The 23741-nt window shown below is 44.6% G+C and overlaps 1 protein-coding gene across 1 annotated transcript in view; it reads right to left on the reverse strand.

The window, feature by feature from the left end:
* Window positions 1–22058, reverse strand: part of c2cd2 (C2 calcium dependent domain containing 2) — a 51823-nt gene extending 29765 nt beyond the window's left edge. The window contains exons 1-4 of the mRNA XM_086007223.1: window positions 20986–22058; window positions 13912–14007; window positions 4913–5032; window positions 2006–2107 (exon numbers count right to left, since the gene is read on the reverse strand). Of these exons, the coding sequence (XP_085863349.1) occupies window positions 2006–2107; window positions 4913–5032; window positions 13912–14007; window positions 20986–21384 (717 nt within the window). The 5' untranslated portion in view covers window positions 21385–22058. The remainder of the gene's footprint in view (window positions 1–2005; window positions 2108–4912; window positions 5033–13911; window positions 14008–20985) is intronic.
* Between the last annotated feature and the right edge of the window lie 1683 nt (window positions 22059–23741).

Genomic DNA, 23741 nt, shown 5'->3' on the forward strand with positions numbered 1-23741 from the left:
CATCATCGAAAGTTGTTTTGTAATGGGATAACTTGAAGTTAGGGAGTTAATTTGCACAATTTATCATCTATCTACATTTTCTCTTGAAAAGAGAAGGCGGAGGGGTGACCTAATAGAGGTCTTTAAAATTATGAAAGGTTTTGATAGAGTAGACACAGAGAGAATGTTTCCACTTGTGGGGAAGAGCATAACCAGAGGCCATCAATATAAGATAGTCACCAAGGAATCCAATAGGGAATTCAGAAGAAACTTCTTTACCCAAAGAGTGGCGAGAATATGGAACTCGCTACCACAGGGAATGGTTGAAGTGAATAGTATAGATGCATTTAAGGGGAGGCTGGATAAGCATGTGAGGGAGAAGGGAATAGAGGGTTATGCTGATAGAGTTAGATGAGGAAAGACAGGAGGAGGCTCGAGTGGAGCATAAACGCCGGCATGGACTGGTTGGGCCAAATGGCCTGTTTCTATGCTGCACATTCTATGTAATCTTTGACAAGTACCTCCGATTTGAATTGGTAGACAACTCGGGCCTAGAATAGTTGCAGAAAAGAAGAGCATACTGTGTGAATCTCCATCCAGTATATAGTACTTCAATTCATTTTGCAATATTGAAGCCATCCAGACTGGGCTCAGAAGACTATGCCAGCTGGATGATGAACAGAGTCATTCTCTGCGCTCTATTCCCTTCTCTTTTAGTAATAGAATTGCCAGCACAGGAGACAATTCAGTCATCTTGCCTGTGCTAATTTAGGCCCTGCTCTCTCCAACAATTTACCCACCTAGATTGATATATTTAGGCAGCTACAACTTCTTCCCTATCCTCCCCCTAAACAAACACACATAGCACAGGACAGGAACATTTTAACTTTGTGCTTTATACATGCTCAGGGTATCTAAACAATAAGAATATCTACAGTCGTCCATTTTCTTGAAAGTATCAGAGTTGAAAACAGGATAATCAGTTTTTAAATAATTATATGCAGCATTCATTTACAAACACTCCCTGCTTCTAAACTTCATTTTAATGCCCAATTTGACAAATGATACAGGGCTTGTTTTTTTTCCCCATTCATGGGATGTGGGCGTCGCTGGCAAGGCCAGCATTTATGGCCCATCCCTAATTGCCCTTGAGAAGGTGGTGGTGAGCCGCCTTCTTGAACCGCTGCAGTCTGTGTGGTGAAGGTACTCCCGCAGTGCTGTTAGGGAGGGAGTTCCAGGATTTTGACCCAGCGACGATGAAGGAACAGCAATATATTTCCAAGTCAGGATGGTGTGCGACTCAGAGGGGAACTGTTTAAGGTCTGTTACTTATAAATAACTGTTTGCATGGATGTCGTCATTCAAACTCCCACCTCCTAGAACTCAAAATGGCAGACTTGGCCAGGAATTGGAAGTGGCCCCATGGGTTCTATTAAGACTGGAACATTAACCACAGCAAAAATGGCACTGCCGAACTGTACAAGTTAGCCACTTCCCTTTTCGAAATCATTAGCGCAGCCTTAACTGCAATCAAGATAGAACACTGTATTTGAGTCTGTTTCTCATACAGATCAGTATACATCGCAGCCTCCTAGCACTTCACACATTAAACATAGATGAGAATAAGCACAATTTAACAAAAACTTGATGGAACAAGACAGCACAATGGCTAAGTGCATTACCCTGTGAGAAACCAAGTCAAATGGATCAAATGGCCCCAAATTTGACTTCTAAGTTGTGCCAAGTTAGCAGATTTCAGCTGATCAGGGGTGCAGCAAATGGCTTCACTGCCCGTGGCCTGGGTGGGCAGGGTCCAAAAAGTTAAGTAGGATTCCCATTCATGGCCACTATCCAGTTTCTCCAGCTGGAAAATGCTTGGCTTTAGCCAGGGTCAGTGGTCAGTTTTGCCAAATCGAAGCGTGCAATGGAGATCTGCTTTCTAGCTTCTATATTCAGGATGCCAAGGCTGGAAAGTAATGAGACAACTAAAGTAACACCCGAAAAAACTAGTCAGTCACTCACTCACCTCCTTTCTTACTCTTGGTGTTACTTTCAAATTTATGTTTTGCGAGTCCACCAGACTCCACGTGACTTGGACAACATCAACTTCTTGAATGTGAATCTCCAGCTGTGGAAACAGGCGAAGTTACTAAAGGAAGAAAAATCCCCCCCCCTCCCAACCCAACACATTCAATTTAGGGCTCAGTTATGCTACATGTAGCAGTCTGACTTACTTGGAATAATGTGGGACTGGTAGGCCCAAGTTATACAGTGAGCTTTGCAGTGCCCAGATGTCACTTACATGGCCCTAATCAAAGTCATGAATTACATTCTCTGTCACTGTCCGTCCTCTCTACAACCTTTGACATGATCAATCACATTATCCTCCTTCAATGCTTCCCCTCTGTTGTCTTGACTTAGAAGGACTGGCCTCGCTGATTCCAATCTTTTGCACCCAATCGTAGCTAAACCATCACCATCAACGGCTTCTCTTCCCACGCCAACATGATCATCACAGAACTCCACCTGCACCACCCCATCCCCACACCAACTCATTGGGACCCATGCCTCCAGCTGCATAGCCCCTATGCTCCTCTCTAAATCCCATCTCTTTGATCAAGCTTTTGATCATCCCATCCAATACTTTTTTTTCTTTCTTATGCCTCTGTGAAGCACTTTGGTTTTTCTTTACCCTACCTTCAAAAAAAGGGGTTATATAAATACAACTTGTTATTGTAAATTTTAACATTAAAAGACTATCGATTGTAGTTATACTGCAACTGGTGTAAAGCCGAAACAAAACATTAGTAAGTTACCTCCTGGACATCTCACCAGGTCCAAATTCAAAACCTCATCATAGCAACACAGAAGGCTCGCTTTCTTCCAGTCTCCCCCCCCCACAAACACTCTGTACATGCAAAGTGCACCATGCTTGCTCCTGCTCTAGTAGCGATAAGTTACAACAGAATTTTTAATTGCTCAACCGGAACCTCGGGAAGATCACACAATGAAATTATGGAGCAAAAAAAGCCATTGGTCCCATCCCTCCAACAGAGCATGGACAAGCTGCACGTGCAGCTCGTGGGCTCCACCTAGCTTACACATTGTGAGGGAGGTGAATAACCACAGGAAATACTTCCAAGCAGATTTCTCACTGTCCTCAAAAAGGGCAAAACACAGTGAAAATTCCTAGTTATTGATCAAAGATCACAATTTATGGGGGGGTGAAATTGCACCGAACAGAAGTCGAGCATGCCACCTTTTCTCTAATTAATAATTTGCCGTCAAAAAAAAAACCTACTTAGCCCCGCAATTTCCATTAGTATTGTGAAGAAAAACAAGCCCACTCTTGGCTGTCCTTTTTGAAGTGAACTAAAGCGGCTTTTAAAGCCCATCGCGCTGCGTCCTTGCCCAAGAAATGGAACTCTGCTCGGAACATTTCAGATCGCTTGAACTACCAGAATTACCGATGCCCTGTCGTGGAGATTTTAGCAAGCTCTTGGGACGTGGGATGAGCTCAGATTTATTCAATTCCAATCCTTCATTAAGAGGTATAACCCTGGGACTCATACACCAGTTAGCTCAACATCAATGGTAAATAAAGAACTGGAATATATCATCAAGTAATTCAGAAGCATCTAGCAAGAGCAAAGGCAATAAATTACAGCCAATCCGTGGCAGTGGAAAGACTGCATTAGCTTACGAATGCACTGGGATCCTCAGGACAGAATGGAGAGAGTGGATATGGGCGATGCAGTTGATTTTATGAATCTAGAGTATCTGGTAGAAAGGCATTTCACAGGAGGGGAACAGCTAAAAATCAAGAACCCATGGGATCATGAAAAAAGCTGTAAATCGATTAGAAAGTAGCAGCAATTTGGACACTCCAGAATTGGAGTGGAATGAGCCAGAGAGAGTATTGCAAGCAAAATGCCCAATAACCTCATTATGGGATTTTCACATTGCATTTATAATTCAAGTGGTGCAAAACCCAGTGTAAAATAAGCCAAAAGTCAAACCTGCCCGCCGTGTGCTGCCTACACGCAACCTCCAAGGGTCTGGAGCAGTAATCTGGCATTGGCTCCACTGTAACACGAAGAGCAATGGGATTCTGTAACCCAACACAGGTCATGATGTGCGTTAATACCGCAGACCTTTGTGTGTCTGCACACGGTTACTCCTCAGGTCAGACTGGCAGGTTAGGTTACACCAGCTGTGCATGACAGCCTTCTCAGTGCTTCTGGCAGAAACCCAGGCTTGTGCTGCTCGAAAATGTCAGTAGAGTATAATCTGGCTACCAGAATTTTTTTTTCCAATTATTCATTCACAGGATGTGGACGTCGCTGGCAAGGCCAGTATTTATTGCCCATTCCCAATTGCTCTCGAGGAGGTGGTGGTGAGCCGCCTTCTTGAATACAACGGAGTGGCTTGCTAAGCCATTTCAGAGGGCAGTTAAGAGTCAACCACATTGCTGTGTGTCTGGAGTTAAGTTCCCATTACTCAATGAGCCTCTCATGCCAGCCAATTAGATTCGGTTCCCATTAGAAGATAGATCAAAGAGAAGCATGATTCAAGCATTCAGAGTCTTGGTGGAAATTAAAGAGAAAAAAAAATCCTAAGCTAAACAACAATCTGTTTTGTCAATCATTTCCAGCACATCACTGCTGTTTTGTGGAAAACTGCACACAACTTGGGGGATTGGGGGGGGGTGGGGGTGGAGGGAGGAGGAGGAGGAGCAGGGAAACGGGATGGAGACAGAGACAGACACAGAGCCTCACAGTAAGCCAAATGCAAATACACAAAAATATTCTTTGTATTTAAAGAGGTTGCGTCATTGAAAACTGATATTTAAAAAAAAAAGTGTTGGCCCCTATTTCAATGTTTAATAGCCTCCTTATAAAAAGAGTTGTTCATAATTCTTTCCAAGTTGTACCTGAATATGAAGTGGCGACACTTGGACATTAAAGGATTCCAGTCTCATGGCAACAGGCGAGTCTTGGGTCACAGTGATAGAAAACTGAGCGTGCTCTCCAGTCACATGGCATCCAAAAACCTAAAACCAGATTCACAACAAGCTTTACTGCAGAGTTTGTACCAAATTCACTACATGTCCCATCAGCTAGCCTATAGAATGCAGTTACTCACAGGTCAACTAGATGTTTACGGCAGTACTATACTAGCAGATCTCAATTCTCTATTTTACTCAGTTGTAGCCACTTAAATATGATTTATCTTTGAAAAGCAAACCCAGTTTTGTTTTGTTAGCCCTTTCCCTGCACCTGCAAGTGCTAACTCATGCTGGGGTATGCTCCCGCAAGTGCCTGGCCCCTTCTGATACTTCTCCATTCCTCATGCGAGTCTAGACAGCGAGTCTAGTGGAAAATGGGCTGGAGCCATCAGGAGCAGGAACTCTGGCCGACTTCCCTCTCCTTAGCTTAGGAAAGGAATGTGGAATCCAATTGCCGAGCCTTTGGAACTGCTTAATTCAGTATATAGATGAAGGATTGTACCTGAACCCTTCCTGATCGCTCATGCCTCAGCACTGTCTTTATTAACTAAGCCGTCAACAGAATTTTTTTAGCGAACGAAGGTTTAACAGCATTTGGCCGGTACAAAATTATGTAGAATTTTTCTGGTAAATCAACCACAAATTGTTTTCATGGAGTTGCAGCAATGACAATCGCACATCAACAACTCAGAGCACCGATTGGCAGTGGAGATCTTCAACCCAACCCAAGCCACCCTGGCACAAATTCACAGCTTCAATCTAATCCAAGGATAATCAGATGGTGTGGACAGGATTCACTAGTTTTTCCTCATACACAAAGCTAGCAAAACCCCTTGATTAGATGACAGCTTTGGGAACATCGCCAGCCAGGGATGCATGTGTTAAAATGTGTAAAAATATCAACAGTACCAATATTGTCACAAAAACTATTAAGTCTCCGTCAGTAATTTGATGGCCAAGTGAACTTCCCCACATTCGCGCAGAACAGAGGTTTCCAATCTTTGCTGAGTTAGCTGATCTCAGCCAGGGGAAAATTTGTGGGGTGCTACAATTGGCTCTTGTGGTAGGGAAGAGAGGACGGGTGCGAGGGAAAGGAAGAACGGAGGCGGAAAAAAGAGAGTAGGGACAGTTAAGGTCCCTGCTCCCGATCATCCAGAGTTATCTGCTGAAAAGGTTCCATGTGTGGACATTGGATGAGAACTCCCAAAACAAGCCTTCAATGCCCACACCACTAGCTGCATGGATGGAGGTAAACAGGTGACCCGTGGTCAGGCCTTCAATGCCCACACTACTAGCTGCATGGATGGAGGTAAACAGATGACCTGTGATCAGGCCTTCAATGCCCACACTACTAGCTGCATGGATGGAGGTAAACAGGTGACCCGTGGTCAGGCCTTCAATGCCCACACTACTAGCTGCATGGATGGAGGTAAACAGATGACCCGTGGTCAGGCCTTCAATGCCCACACTACCAGCTGCATGGATGGAGGTAAACAGATGACCCGTGGTCAGGCATCTGGCCAAAGATGAAGGAGATGCTCAAAACAAAAATGCACTAAATACAAGACAGTAGTTCTCCGATAATCACTTCCAATTTAACTTTATAATATGGTATATCATTTTATAATTCACACAAAAGTAACCAGTCATTTTTACTTCCGTCATCATTACTCATTTATACTTCAAAAGCTATATACACATCAAGAAATCACGTTGCAGAGATAAATATAAAATGGAGCATATATGGTGGGAGACAGCGCAACAAAAACCCAAGTAACACCTGGTGCATAAATCAGTGAATTACCTTTCTATAAACCAGAATCTTGTTGTAATGGGTTGCTTATACCTCACAGTGGCAAATTTAACAAGTTTAAAAAGGACTGAACACAAAAAAAAGTGTTTTATTCTCGGGCCACATACCACACAAGACTGCTGCATGTTCTGTGGTACCAAGTCGCTGTATTGTGACATGATCACGTGTGACAGTGGATAAATTATCTTTCTAGTGAAGGAGAGGCAAATATTGTCCCCCCCCACAACCTCATTCTAAATCTTCGGTTATGGTAAATGGAAGCATTTGGAATGAATACAGGAACCTGGGGAGAAAGCCGGTTTATATTGTATTGACGCATAGAAACATAGAAGATAGGAGCAGGAGTAGGCCATTCGGCCCCTCGAGCCTGCTCCGCCATTCAATGCGATCATGGCTGATCATCCAAATTCAGTACCCGATCCCTGCTTTCTCCCCATACCCCTTGATCCCTTTAGCCTTAAGAAATATATCCAACTCCTTCTTGAATATATTTAATGTATTGGCCTCTACTGCCTTCTGTGGTAGAGAATTCCACAAGTTCACCACTCTCTGGGTGAAGAAATTCCTCCTCATTTCTGTCCTAAATGGCCTACCCCTTATCCTTCGACTGTGACCCCTGGTTCTGGACTCCCCGACCATTGGGAACATCCTTCCTGCATCTAGTTTGTCCAGTCCTGTCAGAATTTTATAAGTTTTAATGAGATAAGAACATAAGAAATAGGACCAGGAGTAGGCCAATCAGCCCCTCGAGCCTGCTCCACCATTCAATAAGATCATGGCTGATCTGATCCTAACCTCAAATCTTCTATCACTCTCCATCCACCCGAACCCATGTGATCTCCTGGGAGAGGCAAAAAACCAGATAAAAAACCCAATGGCCAATTTGGGAGAAAAAAATCTGGGAAATTCCTCTCCGACCCATCTAGGCGATCGAAACTCGTCCAGGAGATCACTGTCCCTATATTTTCTACAGTACTTACCTTCTGTAAAAGGTGATCTCCACCCCAGCCAGGAACAGGAATAGAACCATCTCCTGAAATCTAACGCAGAATTAGAACACAAGTAGGAGCAGAACCAGGCTACACGGCCCCTGGGCCCGCTCCGTTACCCACAGGGCCATGACCGTTCCGAACATAGACTCATGTCGAATTTCCTGCCCGCTCCCCGTAACCCCTAATTCCCTTTACTTCTAAGAAACTGTCTATTTCTGTTTTAAATTTATTTAATGATGTAGCTGCCACAGCTTTCTGGGGCAGCAAATTCCACAGACCTACTACCCTCAGTGAAGAAGTTTCTCCTCATCTCAGTTTTGAAAGAGCAGCCCCTTATTCTAAGATTATGCCCCCTAGTTCTAGTTTCACCCATCATTGGGAACATCCTCACCACATCCACCCGATCAAGCCCCTTCACAATCTTATATGTTTCAATAAGATCGCCTCTCATTCTTCTAAACTCCAGCGAGTACAAGCCCAATCGTCCCAATCTCTCCTCATAAGTCATTCCTGCCATCCCAGGTATCAGCCTGGTGAATCTTCGCTGAACTCCTTCCATGGCAAGAACATCCTTCCTCAGATAAGGCGACCAAAACTACACACAATACTCAAGATGTGGTCTCACCAAGGCCCTGTACAACTGCAGCAAGACATCCTTGTTCCTGTACTCAAACCCTCTCGCTATGAAGGCCAACATACCATTTGCCTTCTTAACTGCCTGCTGCACCTGCATGCTTACCTTCAGCGACTGGTGCAAAAGGACACCCAGGTCTCGTTGCACTTCCCCTTCTCCCAATCTATTGCCATTCAGATAATAATCTGCCTTCCTGTTTTTGCCACCAAAGTGGATACCTTCACATTTATCCACGTTATATTGCATCTGCCATGCTTCTGCCCAATCACCCAACCTGTCCAAATCATCCTGTAGTTTCTCGGCATCCTCCTCACAGCACACACGCCCACCCAGCTTTGTGTCGTCTGCAAACTTGGAGATATTACATCTAGTTCCCTTCTCTAGATCATTAATATATATTGTGAATAGCTGGGGTCCAAGGACCGATCCCTGCGGTACCCCACTAGTCACTGCCTGCCACTCGGAAAAAGACCAGTTTATTCCAACTCTTTGCTTTCTGTCTGCCAACCAGTTCTCTATCCAAGTCAATACCATGCCCCCAATCCCATGTGCCTTAACTTTACACGCTAATCTCTTATGCGGGACCTTATCGAAAGCCTTCTGAAAGTCCAAATACACCACATCCACTGGTTCTCCCTTATCTATTTTACTAGTTACATCCTCAAAAAATTCCAGTAGATTAGTCAAGCACGATTTACCTTTTGTAAATCCATGTTGACTTTGTCCGATCCTGTCACTGTTTTCCCAAGTGCTCTGCTATTACATCTTTTATAATGGACTCTAGCATTTTCCCCACTACCGATGTCAGGCTTACCGGTCTGTAATTCCCCGTTTTCTCTCTACCACCTTTTTTGAATAGTGGGGTAACATTAGCTACCCTCCAATCCATGGGTACTGTTCCAGATTCCATCAAATGTTGGAAGATGATCAGCAATGCATCTACTATTTCTAGGGCCACTTCCTTAAGTACCCTAGGATGTAGATTATCAGGCCCTGGGGATTTATCGGCCTTCAATCCCATCAATTTCCCTACAAATACTGATTTCTTTCAGTTCCTCCCTTTCATCAGACCCTATGTTCCCCGACATCTCTGGGAGGTTATTTGTGTCCTCCTTTGTGAAGACAGAACCAAAATATGTATTTAATTGGTCTGCCATTTCTTTGTTCCCCATTATGAATTCCCCTGATTCTGACTGCAAGGGACCTACGCTTGACTTCACCAATCTTTTTCTCTTCGCATATCTATAAAAGCTTTTGAGTCAGTTTTTATGTTCCCTGAAAGCTTACTCTCATATTCTATTTTCCCCTTCTTAATTAATCCCTTTGTCCTCCTTTGTTGAATCCTAAACTGCTCCCAATCCTCAGGTTTACTGGTTTTTCTGGCCAATTTTTATGTCCTCTCCTTGGATCTTATGCTATCCCTAATTTCCCTTGTTAGCCACGGTTAGGTCACCTTTTTTGTTTTATTTTTATGCCAAACTGGGATGAACAAATTCTGTAGTTCATCCATGCGGTCTTTGAATGTTTGCCATTGCCTATCCACCGTCAACCCTTTGAGTGACATTCCCCAATCAATCCTACCCAACTCGCGACTCAGACCATCGTAGTTTCCTTTATTTAAATTCAGGACCCTAGTCCGAGTCAACTACTTCATTCTCCATCTTAATGAAGAATTCGATCATATTATGATCGCTCCGACCCAAGGAGCCTCGTACAACAAGATTGCTAATTAATCCTTTCTCGTTACATAATACCCAGTCTCCCCAATAGTGGCAGAGGTAATATGTCCCAGTGAATCATATTAGGAAGGAACATAGGAAGAGTGGGCCATTCAGCCACTTGAGCCTGTTCCGCCATTCAATTAGATCATGGCCGATCTGTATCTCAACCTATATGTGCCCATCTTAGCTCTATATCCCTTAACACACTTCTCTAATAAAATTCCCTCAGTTTTGACAGCTCGAATTGTCCCAGCATCCACAGCCTTTTGGGGGAAGAGAGCTCCAGATTTCTACTACATTGTGAGAGAAAAAGTGCTTTGATTTCACTCCTAAATGGCCTGACTCTAAATTTTAAGGTTATGTCCCCTTGTTCTCGATTCGGCCACCAAAGGAAACCGTTTCCCCATATCTAGCCCATCAATTCCATTTAACATTTTAAACACTTCGATCGGATCACCCCTCTATCTTCTATACTCAAGGGAATACAAGCCTAGTCTATGCAACATGCCCTCATAATTTAACCCTCCAAGCCCAGATGGTAAAGTAGTTAGATTTTTTTCATTGGTCGGCAATACAGTAACAAGAGGGCACAAATTAAAAGGTTAGAAAAAAATTGTATACAGTGTGATTAGAATGTGAAATTCTCTGCCAAAAATGTTCAAAGTACGAGAGTTCTTTGGGAATAAGATAGTTACTTGGGAAGAAAAAAAAAGATTAAAAGGACACGGGGAGCAAGCAAGAGAGGGGCATCAGGCGTGGAGCCTCAGGTGGGTAAAATAACAGGCACAGACTTACGGAGAGAATAGCCTGTTTCTGTGCTGCAACATTCAATGATTCTGTACAGCAGTTGATGAATTCTGTGTTCAATCAAGCTAACTGGTAGAGCCCAATAAATTAATCACCAATAATATTTTTTAAATGCAATGCTTAAATAACTAAACAGTAGAGCGCAGTATTGGGGGGGGGGGGGGGGGGGGGGAATTGTTTAAAAGATGATCATTGACTGGGTTAACATATTATAGTTTCATTATTTATTAAATGCTTTCACAAATAACCAACTACACAAAGATAAACCATATAACACAAAACTATGGTAATCTATTAATAGGTAATCTATTAATAAACAAAATGAGTGTGGACAGAACATTTCCTGTTCATACAAGTCACTTGAGATAATCACTCACTAAGTGGAATCATGGACCCGTGACTGGGAGGAACACATCAGAAGGAACGTAAACTGGGAACAAAACCAAGGCTGCCACAGCTCCGAAAGTGGAGGATTTTGATCATTTCCCATCTATGTACCTTTTAATTTCCTGCCATAGCAGGAATGCACCATCGCTGCCAATTCTACTTCCACTTCCCAGGACATACTGGTTTGAGAATCATTAAAAAAAAATTCTAAAAAGATTTCTCTGCGGAGACTGAGATCAGAACAGTTTGTACATTGCTGGTTAAAATGATAAAGATAAAACTCAATGTTTCATCCTATTCAGAAATGCGGAAAAACTACTGGTGAACCATCAAATAGCAGCAAACGGAAGGCTGCTAAAATAGCAAAAAGGTGCAACTGTTTATAGGTTAACAAAAAAACCCCGAGCCATTGCCTATGTAACTCTCACTAGGTGCAGTCTGCTATCACCAAGTCAACCAAAGCCCCTTAAAACCTAGGTCACTCCAATTACAAAGTTGCCATCCCCATTTGCAATATTTAACCACTGTGCATTCTAGCACAGACTACCCCTTCAGTTCCTTCCTCCCCTACCCTGCCTGCCTCTGCACCTGCGTAAAATCTGTTACATCTCCAACTTTTACCAGTTCTGAAGAAGTGTCTCCGACCTGAAAGGTTAACGGTTTCTCTCTCCACGGATGCTGCCTGGCCTGCTGAGTATTTCCAGCATTTTCTGTTGTTATTTCAGATTTCCAGCATCCGCAATATTTTGCTATTGTGCCAGATGGATAAGTTCATCTTTGGAATAATTAAGCTGTCTCTAAAATGAAATTCCAGAGTTCGCTTCCACTACAATTCAAATCGATAAGGAAGGATTAAACCTGGTTGTGTCAAAGCTTGGCTTGTGATGCTCTTGAACTATGTGGGCTTCGAGAGCTGGCCATTTGACGGCCTCATTGTTTGAATCACATCTACTTCAGCAAGATGCTTCCGTTGGAGCCAGCCACACTCACCAATATAGACTTTGCCATATGTGAAGAGATGAAATAGATGTTAAGCTTGATAGATGCAATTATATAGGGCCTTGGTGAGACCATGCCGGGAGTACAGTTTTGGTCTCCTTACCAAAGGAAGGATATACTTGCCATAGAGGGAGTTCTCCGAGGATGTATCTAGTGGAGTAGACAAAGGGGAACCGGTAGATGTGGTGTATTTGGATTTTCAGAAGGCCTTCGATAAAGGTCCCACCCAAGAGGTTGGTGAACAAAATTAGGGCACATGGAATTGGGGGTAATATACTAGCATGGATTGAGAATTGATTAACAGACAGAAAACAAAGAGTAGGGATAAACAGGTCTTTTTCAGGATGGCAGGCTGTGATTAGTGGGGTACCGCAAGGATCGGTGCTTGGGCCCCAGCTATTCACAATCTATATCAATGATTTGGATGAGGGGACTAAATGTAACATTTCCAAATTTGCTGATGATACAAAGCTAGGTGGCAGTGACAGTTGTGAAGAGGATGTGAAGAGGCTTCAAGGGGATCTCGACAGGCTCAGTGAGTGGGCGAGAACATGGCAGATGGGTGGATAAATGTGAAGTTATCCACTTTGGTAGAAAAAACAGAAAGGCAGAGTATTTCCTAAATGGTGAAAGATTGGGGAATGCAGATGCTCAAAGGGACCTGGGTGTCCTTGTACATGAGTCACTGAAAGTGAATGTGCAGGTGCAGCAAGCCATTAGGAAGGCAAATGGTATGCAAGCCTTCATTACAAGAGGATTTGAGTACAGGAGTAAAGAAGTCTTACTCCAATTATATAGGGCCTTAGTGAGACCACACCTGGAGTACAGTGTACAATTCTGGTCTCCTTACCTAAGGAAGGATATACTTGCCATAGAGGAAGTGCAATGAAGGTTCACGAGATTGATTCATGGGATGGTGGGACTGTCATCTGAGAAGAGATTGAGTAAACTAGGCCTGTATTCTCTTGAATTTAGAAGAATGAGAGGGGATCTCATTGGAGCATACAAAATTATTACAGGGCTTGATAGGGTGGGTGTTCCCTTGGCTGGGGAGTCTAGAACCAGGGGCCACAGCCTCAGGATAAAGGGTCGGCCATTCAGGACAGAGATGAGAAGACATTTCTTCACACAGAAGGGTGGTGAATCATTGGAATTCTCTACCCCAGAGGGCTGTGGAGGCTCAGTCATTGGGAATATTGAAAACGGAAATCGAGATTTCTGACTAGTAAGGGCATCAAGGGATAGGGCCGGTGAATGGAGTTGAGGCAGAAGATCAGCCATGATCTCATTGAATGGCGGAGCAGGCTCGAAGGGCTGAATGGCCTACTCCTGCTCCTATTTCTTATGTTATGTTCTATGTCTGTCCAACTGCTTGGTCAAGATTGGGAAGTCACTCCATAAGCAATTATAGGGCACACATTCACATCTTACACCTCTACAGCACTGTGTTGGGAACACAACATAGTCTTGGGATTGAATAAAGTGTAAGATACTCAAATGGATTCACTTCGCCGCCGTAAACACAACAAACCTACCAGAGCCCTACTGCCAACACACTGCATTATACTCACCAAGTGTTGTTCCGATTTGATAACACTGGTAACATGACTCAAAGCAAGTGGAGATGAATGTGGACCCACTTTATCAATGGTGAGCTGGAACGAACTCTACAATAAAAAACAGAAATGAATTCCCAGTTATTTGACAGCAAACCCCAAAAAGGTACATTATTGACAACCTGCGGCAGCAGGGGTTCAGTATTGTCGTTAAGACTTTATTTGTACCTGTAAGCTATAATGGAGGAAAGAAAAATGCATTCAACAAATGTTTAATGTTGTGCGACATGCTTTTTTGTGATCAACGACAGATGTGTAATGACTTGTTCTGTACTCCCGGTGTTGTATAACTCCTGCTACTCTCTCCAGACACATCCCAAGTTTGGCAATACAAGAGTCAAACAAGAAAGAGGAAGATAGATAGATCACACAGTAGTTTCTGTGCGAGTTCACGCAAATACATTTAAGCAAAGCACGAGAAACACCTGCAGCACAAACACTATGACCGAACTTGCAGAAGAGGTTCGATCCTACCCAGTGTCCAACCATAATGGCCCATAATTTGCAGTCAGCGGCAAAGCAAAGGCGTTCGCTGCAGGCCCCCAAACAAGCGTCCCACAAAGATCTCGCGATCTCCGTAGCGAGCAGTTCGGCTATTCCAACGTGCAATTGAAGTCAGCGTTAAGTTAATGAGGAACCCCTAACGCGAGCTGCTGTAACGTCAATGGGCTGTCTAAGCAGCCAATCACACTGCAGAATTCTCAAGACAGCGAACCAGGAAGTGGGTAAGCTTCTTTGATTCTAACCTTTTAAAAATGTTAGAGAGCAAAACAAAGATTGGGGCTCTCACATGGGGAAAAGACAAACCTGAAATAAAGATGAACAACGTTTCTTAAAAATGTAAATTTTATTAAAATGGATAAATTTGACACTCCAAAGTTAAGATTAGTTTTTCAGGGCCATAACCTCTGTTAAAGAGTCAATACGCTATTAAAACCCCAGTTACACCTAATCCAAGAGGATCTAACTTTTAATGGGGTATTTAACAGCGATATCACTGCAGAAAAGCCCAAATTTTCATCAGTTTTTCTGATTACACTGATTGCCAGCTCAGTGGAGGGGGGGGGGTGGAGCGCGGTTCCACAACGCAGCCAGTGTCGCTGTTGTTACCCACCGCAAAGTCTGGGCCAATATAAACTGGTTGTGAAATTCAGTCCCGTTGTAAACTGCAAGACTTGCAGTAACTCGAGCAGTTTAATCAATTATGCACAAACAAGTTTGGACGCACCGATTCGTTGGGCTGATATGATTAAAAAAAAACTCGAGTAAACCTAATGGAGAGGGGGGGGGGGAAAATGACGGCACTGGCCTTTCACCTCTCGGCTAAAGTTCAGCTCAGACTGATTAACGTGGGCTGCACCTTGCCTATAAAAGGTCCTAGTTTGGGGCAGCATCAATCTCGATTCTTGTGGCAACTGCTAATTTGGCCCCTACTTTAGTAATCTCATTCCAAGACGTCACAGAATCTTACAGCACAGGAGGTGGCCATTTGGCCCATTGTGCCTGTGCCGGCTCTTTGAAAGGACACCCCCACCCCTTCCCCATAGCCCCAGCACAGTACGAGTAGTTGGGGAAATAACGGGAGGTCACACAGGGATTGCTCTCAGAAAGAAAAAAGGTTCAAATTACTTGTCTTTTTAAAGAGCCTCGTGGATGCAGCCAGAAACAGGCTCTACAAGATTGATGCCATGAAAGTCGCTACCACTAAACCAAGGACACGGCGTTCGTAGCTTTGGAGAAATTAGGCTGGGAAACCAACAGGCAAGTTAGACCGCCCTATTCGAGTTTAACAGACAATAGTCAACGGTGGCGAGTGGACACAGAAGTTTATAAATGGATAGACAGAGGGTTGTGAAAAGCTTTGACCCTGGTACAATTTGTGGACTTTCTGGATAGATACAGAATGCTGAAGTGCAGCCACTGGCTCTTGCATTATTGGCTTAAATATGGAAGCTTGGCTTCGTGGTGGGCAACCTCTGTGGCGTCCTGTAGCGGACAAATAGTCTGGCCATATCTTACGGAGGTGGACAGCGGCATGGATTCAGACGTACAAGTTTATTGCCTGAATGATCAAGAAGCTAAACGCTGTGGGGAAGCAGGGAGATTTGGGGCTCCATGTACAGAAATCACTAAGAGCTGGTGGACGGGTACAAAAAAAGGCTAATGAAATGTTAGCCTTTATCTCAATCGGACTGGAATACAAGGAGGGGTGGATGTTATGCTACGGATGTATGAAACTCTGGTTAGACCGCACCCTCAGGAAGGATACATTGGCCTTTGAGGGGTATACAATGCAGATTCACCAGATCTTGTCTTAAACACGACCACCCCCTACGGTGCTGAAATGAAGTCAGTCACAGCCTCCTATTCTAACCCGGAGAAGTACACGGCAGAAAAAGCACCAAATATGCCATCCTGCAAACTCCAGTTGACAGCTGACTCGGCACCATCTCGACTCCCACTCACTTTTCCCAAAACTGTGAACGACTGACCTCCCTCCCCACCATTCTCGGGCTTCTAAAAGCTCAGGCTTGGCATGACCTAATCAAGCTGGGATCTTCTCCATTGTTCCCTTGGTGATTGATGCCCGCACTATGGACCTTGGCCCTTCCCCGCGTTTTCATCAAATTTAGGCTGCGCGCCAAGCTTCACTCTCACATTTACAGCATCCAGACTTCGGAGTTCGAATACTGCCAGGTATAATCCACCTTTCTCTGTATAGATCGTCCCATGTCTGAAGCTCATTTCCACATGATGCAGCTGTACCCTGGGCGTGTGTTACAACAGTTTTCCTGTTGTCAAAACAATGCAGGGACCGACAGTAGAGTTTTCAAACTTTCCTATAAGTACAGTCTGTTCTTACAATCAAATTATCTGGTTATTCAATTTTTAAACATTTAAAAAAAAAACTTCAAATCATCCGGAGTAGACCACATTGGAAACTATTCCTGGGGACACCCTGCAAATGCTGACACACTTCCGGAATCCCTTTCTCAACTTCCAAAATACAGAGTCAGCTACCTAAAAGGAAGGCCATTATTGCAGAAGATTAGCGTACAGCAACAAAAACAAGAAGCTAGGCTAATAAATACGGAGGAAAAAAATAGAATACAGAATCTCAAGACTCTGTGCTCACAGCATGCAATATGGCCAGCCCCAGAAAGACCGACCAGGAATATTGCCTATCTATAGACTGCCCGCAAGGTCATCATGCACCCCAGTGTGCAACCCTATAGGTTAAAAAAAAAAATCAGCTACGAACAAGTGGTCAGTAACAACTAGAACCACATCTCAAGCAATAATGAAGGACTGGAGATGGTGGGATTAGACACAGCAGTCATTCGAAAGATGGTCTGTTGCTTTCTTTTACAGCCCTGTTAAGAGCTGGAAATTGTCATAAGGAGCAATTTCCAACCATATCCTGTTATATATACACACACTTGCAAATGTTTCTGAATGGAAATACTGACTCTCAAGTAAGACGCACCACTGCAGTCTCTGCCATAACAAGGCTCACTTTATCATCCAGCTTGAAGATGTTTCTGGAACTCGTCAGACCCGAGAATAGGATGCGGCATGCTCAATAGCCAGCAAAACACTAGAATTTTGATAGACATTCCCTGTGGGTGACAGGGGACTGATGCAACATCGCCAGTGCAACTGAAACATTTGCATCAAAACAAATACGTCTTAATTCAGCCTTGGACTGAGACACCAAGGAGCCTCTCTTTCTCCCAACCCCCTCTCGTTTTCGATTCTCATTTTCTGAGGCAGCAACTCACTGAGGTACAACTCCACCAGCAGCAGCAATTCTCTGGCCTCCTTCCCAAGTGGCCATCCTTCACATGGGAGTCTAGGTAATGAATGCTGACAGACTACTGTAAAAGACTTGCATTTATGTAGTGCCATTCACGACCTCAGGGTGTCCCAAAGCGCTTTACAGCCAATGCAGTACATGTGGAAGAGTAGTCACTGTTGGAATGCAAGAAAGGCAGCAGCAAGATCCCACAAACAGCAATGTGATAATGACCAGAAAATCTTTAGGTTCTGATTGAGAGGTAAATATTGGCGAACTTGTCCTGCTCTTCTTCGAAATAGTGTCATGGGATCTTTCACGTCCACCTGAGGGGCACCTCCAGACAGTGCGGCACTCCCCCGGTACTGCACTGGAGCGCCAGCCTAGATTTGTGTGCTCGGGTCTCTGGGGTGGGACTTGAACCCACAACCTCCAGAGGCGAGCGTGCTGCCACTGAGCCACGGCGGACACTATTTTACCATGGGAGCGGCAACCAACAAGCCAATCATCTCCTTACTCCATGTTTATACACAGGAGAGAGAAAGGAATAAACAGGTAGGGTTAGATGAAGTAGGGTGGGAGGAGGCTGTTGGAGCATCATGGGCCATTTCTGTGCTGTAAATTCTAGGTAATCCAGCAGGAATCAGTTAATAGGTCCAGGTGCATCCATCAAGACTAATTATATCTAGTGACCCATTGCTACACTGGCTTGAGATCAGCTAACTCCGAACAAACCAGGGATTGAGCCTGGGACCTGTCTAGTCTAAGATTCAGTACAACAGCACATGGCGCACTTGCTCACGGAGCCATCAAGCATTTTTTGAAGCCCTACCACCTGAGAATTTTCACTGGTCCTGATTATTGAACCCAAGTGTCAGATTGGCCCAGTTAGAGGCACTCTTGGCCTCCATGTCCAGGTTATGGAGCACACAGGCTGACACCCTAGTGCGGTACAGAGGGAATGTTGCACAGTCATGAGCAATGTCCCCTTTAAGCTGCACAGCACTCTGGAGCTCCCGCGCAGCCAGCTCTTAAATGGGAAAAAACCGCGCGTGCGCGTTATTTTGAATGGGCCGCGCAGCCCCTTAAAAAAGGGGCCACACACCCAAAAAAAATGAAAGGGAACGTTCCCTTGTCATAAGAGCCATCTTTTGGAGGAGTCATTAAACTGAGGCCCTGTCTGCCTGATCGGGTGAGCATAAAAAGTCCATGACCTCATGCAGCAAGACCTGGACAACATTCAGGCTTGGGCTGATAAGTGGCAAGTAACATTCGCACCATACAAGTGCCAGGCAATGACCATCTCCAACAAGAAAGAGTCTAACCACCTCCCCTTGACATTCAATGGCATTACCATCATTGAATCCCCCACCATCAATATCCTGGGGTCATCACTGACCAGAAACTTAACTGGACCAGCCACATAAATACTGTGGCTATCAAACAGGTCCAAGGCTGGGTATTCTGTGGCGAGTGGCTCACCTCCTGAATCCCCAAAGTCTTGCCACCATCTACAAGGCACAACTCAGGAGTGTGATGGAATACTCCCTACTTGCCTGGATGAGTGCAGCTCCAACAACACTCAAAAAGCTCGACACCATCCAGGACAAAGCAGCCCATTTGATTGGCACCCCATCCATCACCTTCAACATTCACTCCCTCCACCACCAGCACCCCATGGCAGCAGTGTGTACGATGTACTGCAGCAACTTGCCAAGGCTTCTTCAACAGCACCTCCCAAACCCACAACCTCCACCACCTAGAAGGGCAATGGTAGCATGCGCGTGTGTACAGCACCATCTGCAAGTTCCTCTTCAAGTCGTACACCATCCCGACTTGGAAATATATTGCCCATCCTTAATCGTCACCGAGTTGAAATCCTAGAACACCCTCCCCAACATCACTGTGGGAGTACCTTCACCACACAGACTGCAGTGGTTCAAGGCAGCAGCTCACCACCACCTTCTCAAGGACAATTGGGGTTGGGCAATAAATGCCAGGCCTGAGCACGACACCCACATCCCAGGAACAAATTTTAAAAAGAATAAATAACAAGACAATCTGTTTTGGTGCTGTTGGTTGAGAAATAAATATGGACAAGGGCACCAACAAGACTCCGCTGCTTCTCTTCAAATAGTACCATGGGACCTTTGCTGTCCAATTGAACAGCTGTATAACACCATGAAAGACTGTACTTCTGACAGTTACCGCAGATGTTCACGTACAAAGTCACCCACACAAACCCTCCTCTACTTTCCAACCAAAAACATGGTGAAAAACAAAAAAATGATCCACTATATTACACTTCATCAGTCGCTATAGCTCCCGAGAGTTGGGAAATTTGCTTATAATGTGCACAGAATGTTCCACTCATCGCTGTCACGCCACACAAGGAGCAGGAGACTGGAGCCAGAGCAAGGGCAGCAGCACCACCCGAGTTCAGAACAGAGAGCAGGCCAGGACACCAGGCAGGCGTGCTCCCAGAGTGAACTGCAGTGCCCTCTACCACAATGAATGCTTTACTTGCAACCCTCAAAAGGGTGACCTACATTTTTGATCTTCTATAGGCACAAACAGAAAGGTACAGTGCTCCGCAGGAAGTTACTCCCCTCCTGATTACATAAATGAAAAGGCATAAATGTTGGAAATCTGCATTTAAAAAGAAACACAGCAAATGCTGGAAATACATCAAGAGTCATGCAACACCAAAGAAACATAGAAGATAGGAGCAGGAGTAGGCCATTCGGCCCCTCGAGCCTGCTCCACCATTCAATGAGATCATGGCTGATCATCCAAATTCAGTACCCGGTCCCTGCTTTCTATACATATCCCTTGATCCCTTTAGCCTTAAGAAATATATCCAACTCCTTCTTGAATATATTTAATGAACTGGCCTCCACTGCCTTCTGTGGTAGAGAATTCCACAGGTTCACCACTCTCTGGGTGAAGAAATTCCTCCTCATTTCTGTCCTAAATGGCTTACCCCTTAAAGAGTGAAAGACAGGTCAACATTTCAAATCTAATAGTGCAGCTCCAGAAGTTACAGGATGCAAAACTCAAAATACTCCAGCCTACACATACTTCCACATCCCTAGAGTTTCACTGCACTTAAAATCAAGACTCATGACACTTGACTCATTCACCCATCCTTCTCCTTCAGAGACTGGCCAACCCCGCCAACATCTTCCGCCGCTGAGTGAATCGGGTTACAGTGTCTGGAGCCTCCAACTCACCCCGTTCTTTGTGGCGGCCTCGTTGAGCGCGGCGACCCAGGCTCTCTGCCACTCGCGGTTCCAGCTCTCCAAGGCGAGCAGCCAGGAGAGAAGAGCGGCCGTCCCCTCGGAGGGGTGAGCCGGGGGAGAACCGGCCGCGGCCCCGGCCCGCACCTTGCCCCGGGGGGAAGCCCTCAAGAGCCGCTGGAGCCCGTACAGCGCCAGCGTCAGGACCGAGGCCAAGAACAGGGCCAGCGACCCAAACCAGCTCACCGCGGCCAGGACACCGGGCTCCGGCCCCGCGGCCAGGTCAGACATGGCTGAAGCCAAGCCGTAAACCAGCCCAGGCTCAGGGCAGCAAAGGAAAGGAAAGATTATACAGAGATATAAAATTAGCCACTGCACATTTTTAAAATACATTAATTGGAAATATTTTCTTCAGTTGGAGACATATTTAAAAAGAGCAAAAAAATAGGGTCAAAGCTATGAAAATTAATGAGCTTAGAAAATATATTAACATTAATTTACTATTTTTTTTAAAACTATTTAATTGCGTTACTTAATGCGGCGGGTGCCCGCTTTATCTTCAGCACTTCCTTATTATCGCCATCGCCCAGAGATGGGCAGAGGCCTAACCGCAGCACTCAATCCCCGGCCTCAATTACTGCCCGCAGGCGGCTCTCTCCCCCTCCCCGGGGCCCGGCCGCTCACACACACTCAAACCGCCCGACTACACCAGCGCTCGCTGATCAGAGAGCGCCGGTGAGCAGCGATCCACCTTCCTGGCTTTAGCTCCCGCTCCCGCTCCCCCCCGGGCATTTACTGAGCGGCACCGACAGCGGGGCGGAGCCCGGCCCCCCGCCCCGGGCCTTCTTAAAGCGGCACCGGCCCCGGCCCAGCCGGCAACCCACCCCAGCACCACTCGACATTCGTCTGACTCTATCAATCTATCTGTCCATCTATCTATCCATCCCTCTATCTATCTATTTATCTACTATCTGTCCCTCTATCTATCTGTTTGTCTATCTATTTATTTATTTATCTATCTGTCTGTCTATTTATCTATCTACCTATCTAGTCGTCTGTCTATGTCTATCTATCAAACCACTGCCTGTCTGTGCCCATCTATCTGTCTATCGATCTATTAGATAACTATTTATCTACTTATATCTATCTATATCTATCACTCTGTCTCTCTACTTATATCTGTATCTATCTAACTGTGTCCATCTGCTGTTTCTGCATCTATCCATTTATCTGTCTATCCTTTTATTTATGTCTATTTATATATCTATCTATAATGTGTGTCGGCCTCTCTGCCCATCATTCTGTTTGTCTCCCTATCTGTCTCTGCCTGTCTATCAATCTATCTGTCTATGTGTCTGCAAGCTATCCATCTGTCTGCTTGTCACAAGAGATGTTAAACCAATGATCCGTCTGCCTTTTTTGGTGGTAATTAAAGATCCAATGGCAATATTCAGAGAAGAACAGGGAGTTTTTCTAAGGTCGTAGCCAACATTCTTCCCTCAGCCAACACCACCAAAAAAATGACTATGCGCGAAATAGCTGTTGCATTTGTCTATATAACAATGGTAAGTGCACTTCAAGTTATTGTATGTGAAGTGCTTTGAGAAACATCTGAAAGATTTAATTAGGCACTATATAAATGTTCACTTGTTTCTAACCATCATCCTCCCACTACATGACACAGAGCACTGGAGGTTCAATGTATTTTGCTCCTACACTGTTTATATTATCACTTGTAAAGTTTAAATGGTACTGCCACTTATCACATGCTGTGGTGTCATGTTTAATTAATGTACAGATGACATTCACTGACGTCAGTTAAATACAATTGCTTTGTCAATGAAAATGATCATATCTGTCAGGAGAGTATAGTACAAAGTGGTTATCCATATTATGATTGATGACTAGAAGTAATAGACACAATTAGGAGAGTTGGCTTATTAGCTGTGTTCTGGTTAGAGAACAGGGGTTCAGGAGATGGAAATAGGCTGGTTTCACTGATATATAAGAGAAACAGTACAAGACGCAGAAGAGACCCTTCTAAGAATAAATTATTGACTAAGATAGCAACTTTCTGACACGGGCCAAAGGGTTCAAGAATCATTTTCCTCTCTGTTGTATCCGTGTGTTAATGAAGACACAGAATGCAGGAGTTGGTTTACAGGTGTTTACTGGACAAAGTCTGGAGGTGAACTAACAGATACAAGACACTATACAGGCTTATATAGCCTGAGTGGCCACTACCGGCATTACAGTACACAGGGGCTCTTAAAGGCACATACACCACAATTCCTCCCCTTTTAGACAACCAGTACATAACATTTTAAGTAATTGTTATTAACATTTGTACAAGAACAATAATCTAAACATTTGCTGCAGTTAATCAATTATAAGTCAGTCTCTCTGGAGGCTTCCTGACTCGGTCCGGATAACGCCTCAGTGGTGTAGTAGTTTTCGGTGGTGTAGTTTTCGGTGGTGTAGTAGGTTCTTTTGGTAAGGTCAATTCGGCTTGAATGCCAGTGTCGGGTTCATCTGGTTCCAGTATCACCGGATCGGAGGTAGATACTATGGGTATCTCTACTTCATCATTAGGCGTATAGAGTGGTGGTGTAGGTTGTCCCTTTTCGGATGACTCTATGATCTGGTCAGCATGGCGCCTTATTATGCTTTCTCCAATGTCCACGGTATACATCAGTGGTCCTAGTCGTGTGCAAATAGTTCCAGGCTGCCATTTCTCGGTACGGTAGTCC

Source organism: Somniosus microcephalus, chromosome 14, assembly GCF_052327205.1.
Source record: "Somniosus microcephalus isolate GS21.2 chromosome 14, FLI_Smic_1.0, whole genome shotgun sequence".
Lineage (NCBI taxonomy): Eukaryota > Metazoa > Chordata > Chondrichthyes > Squaliformes > Somniosidae > Somniosus > Somniosus microcephalus.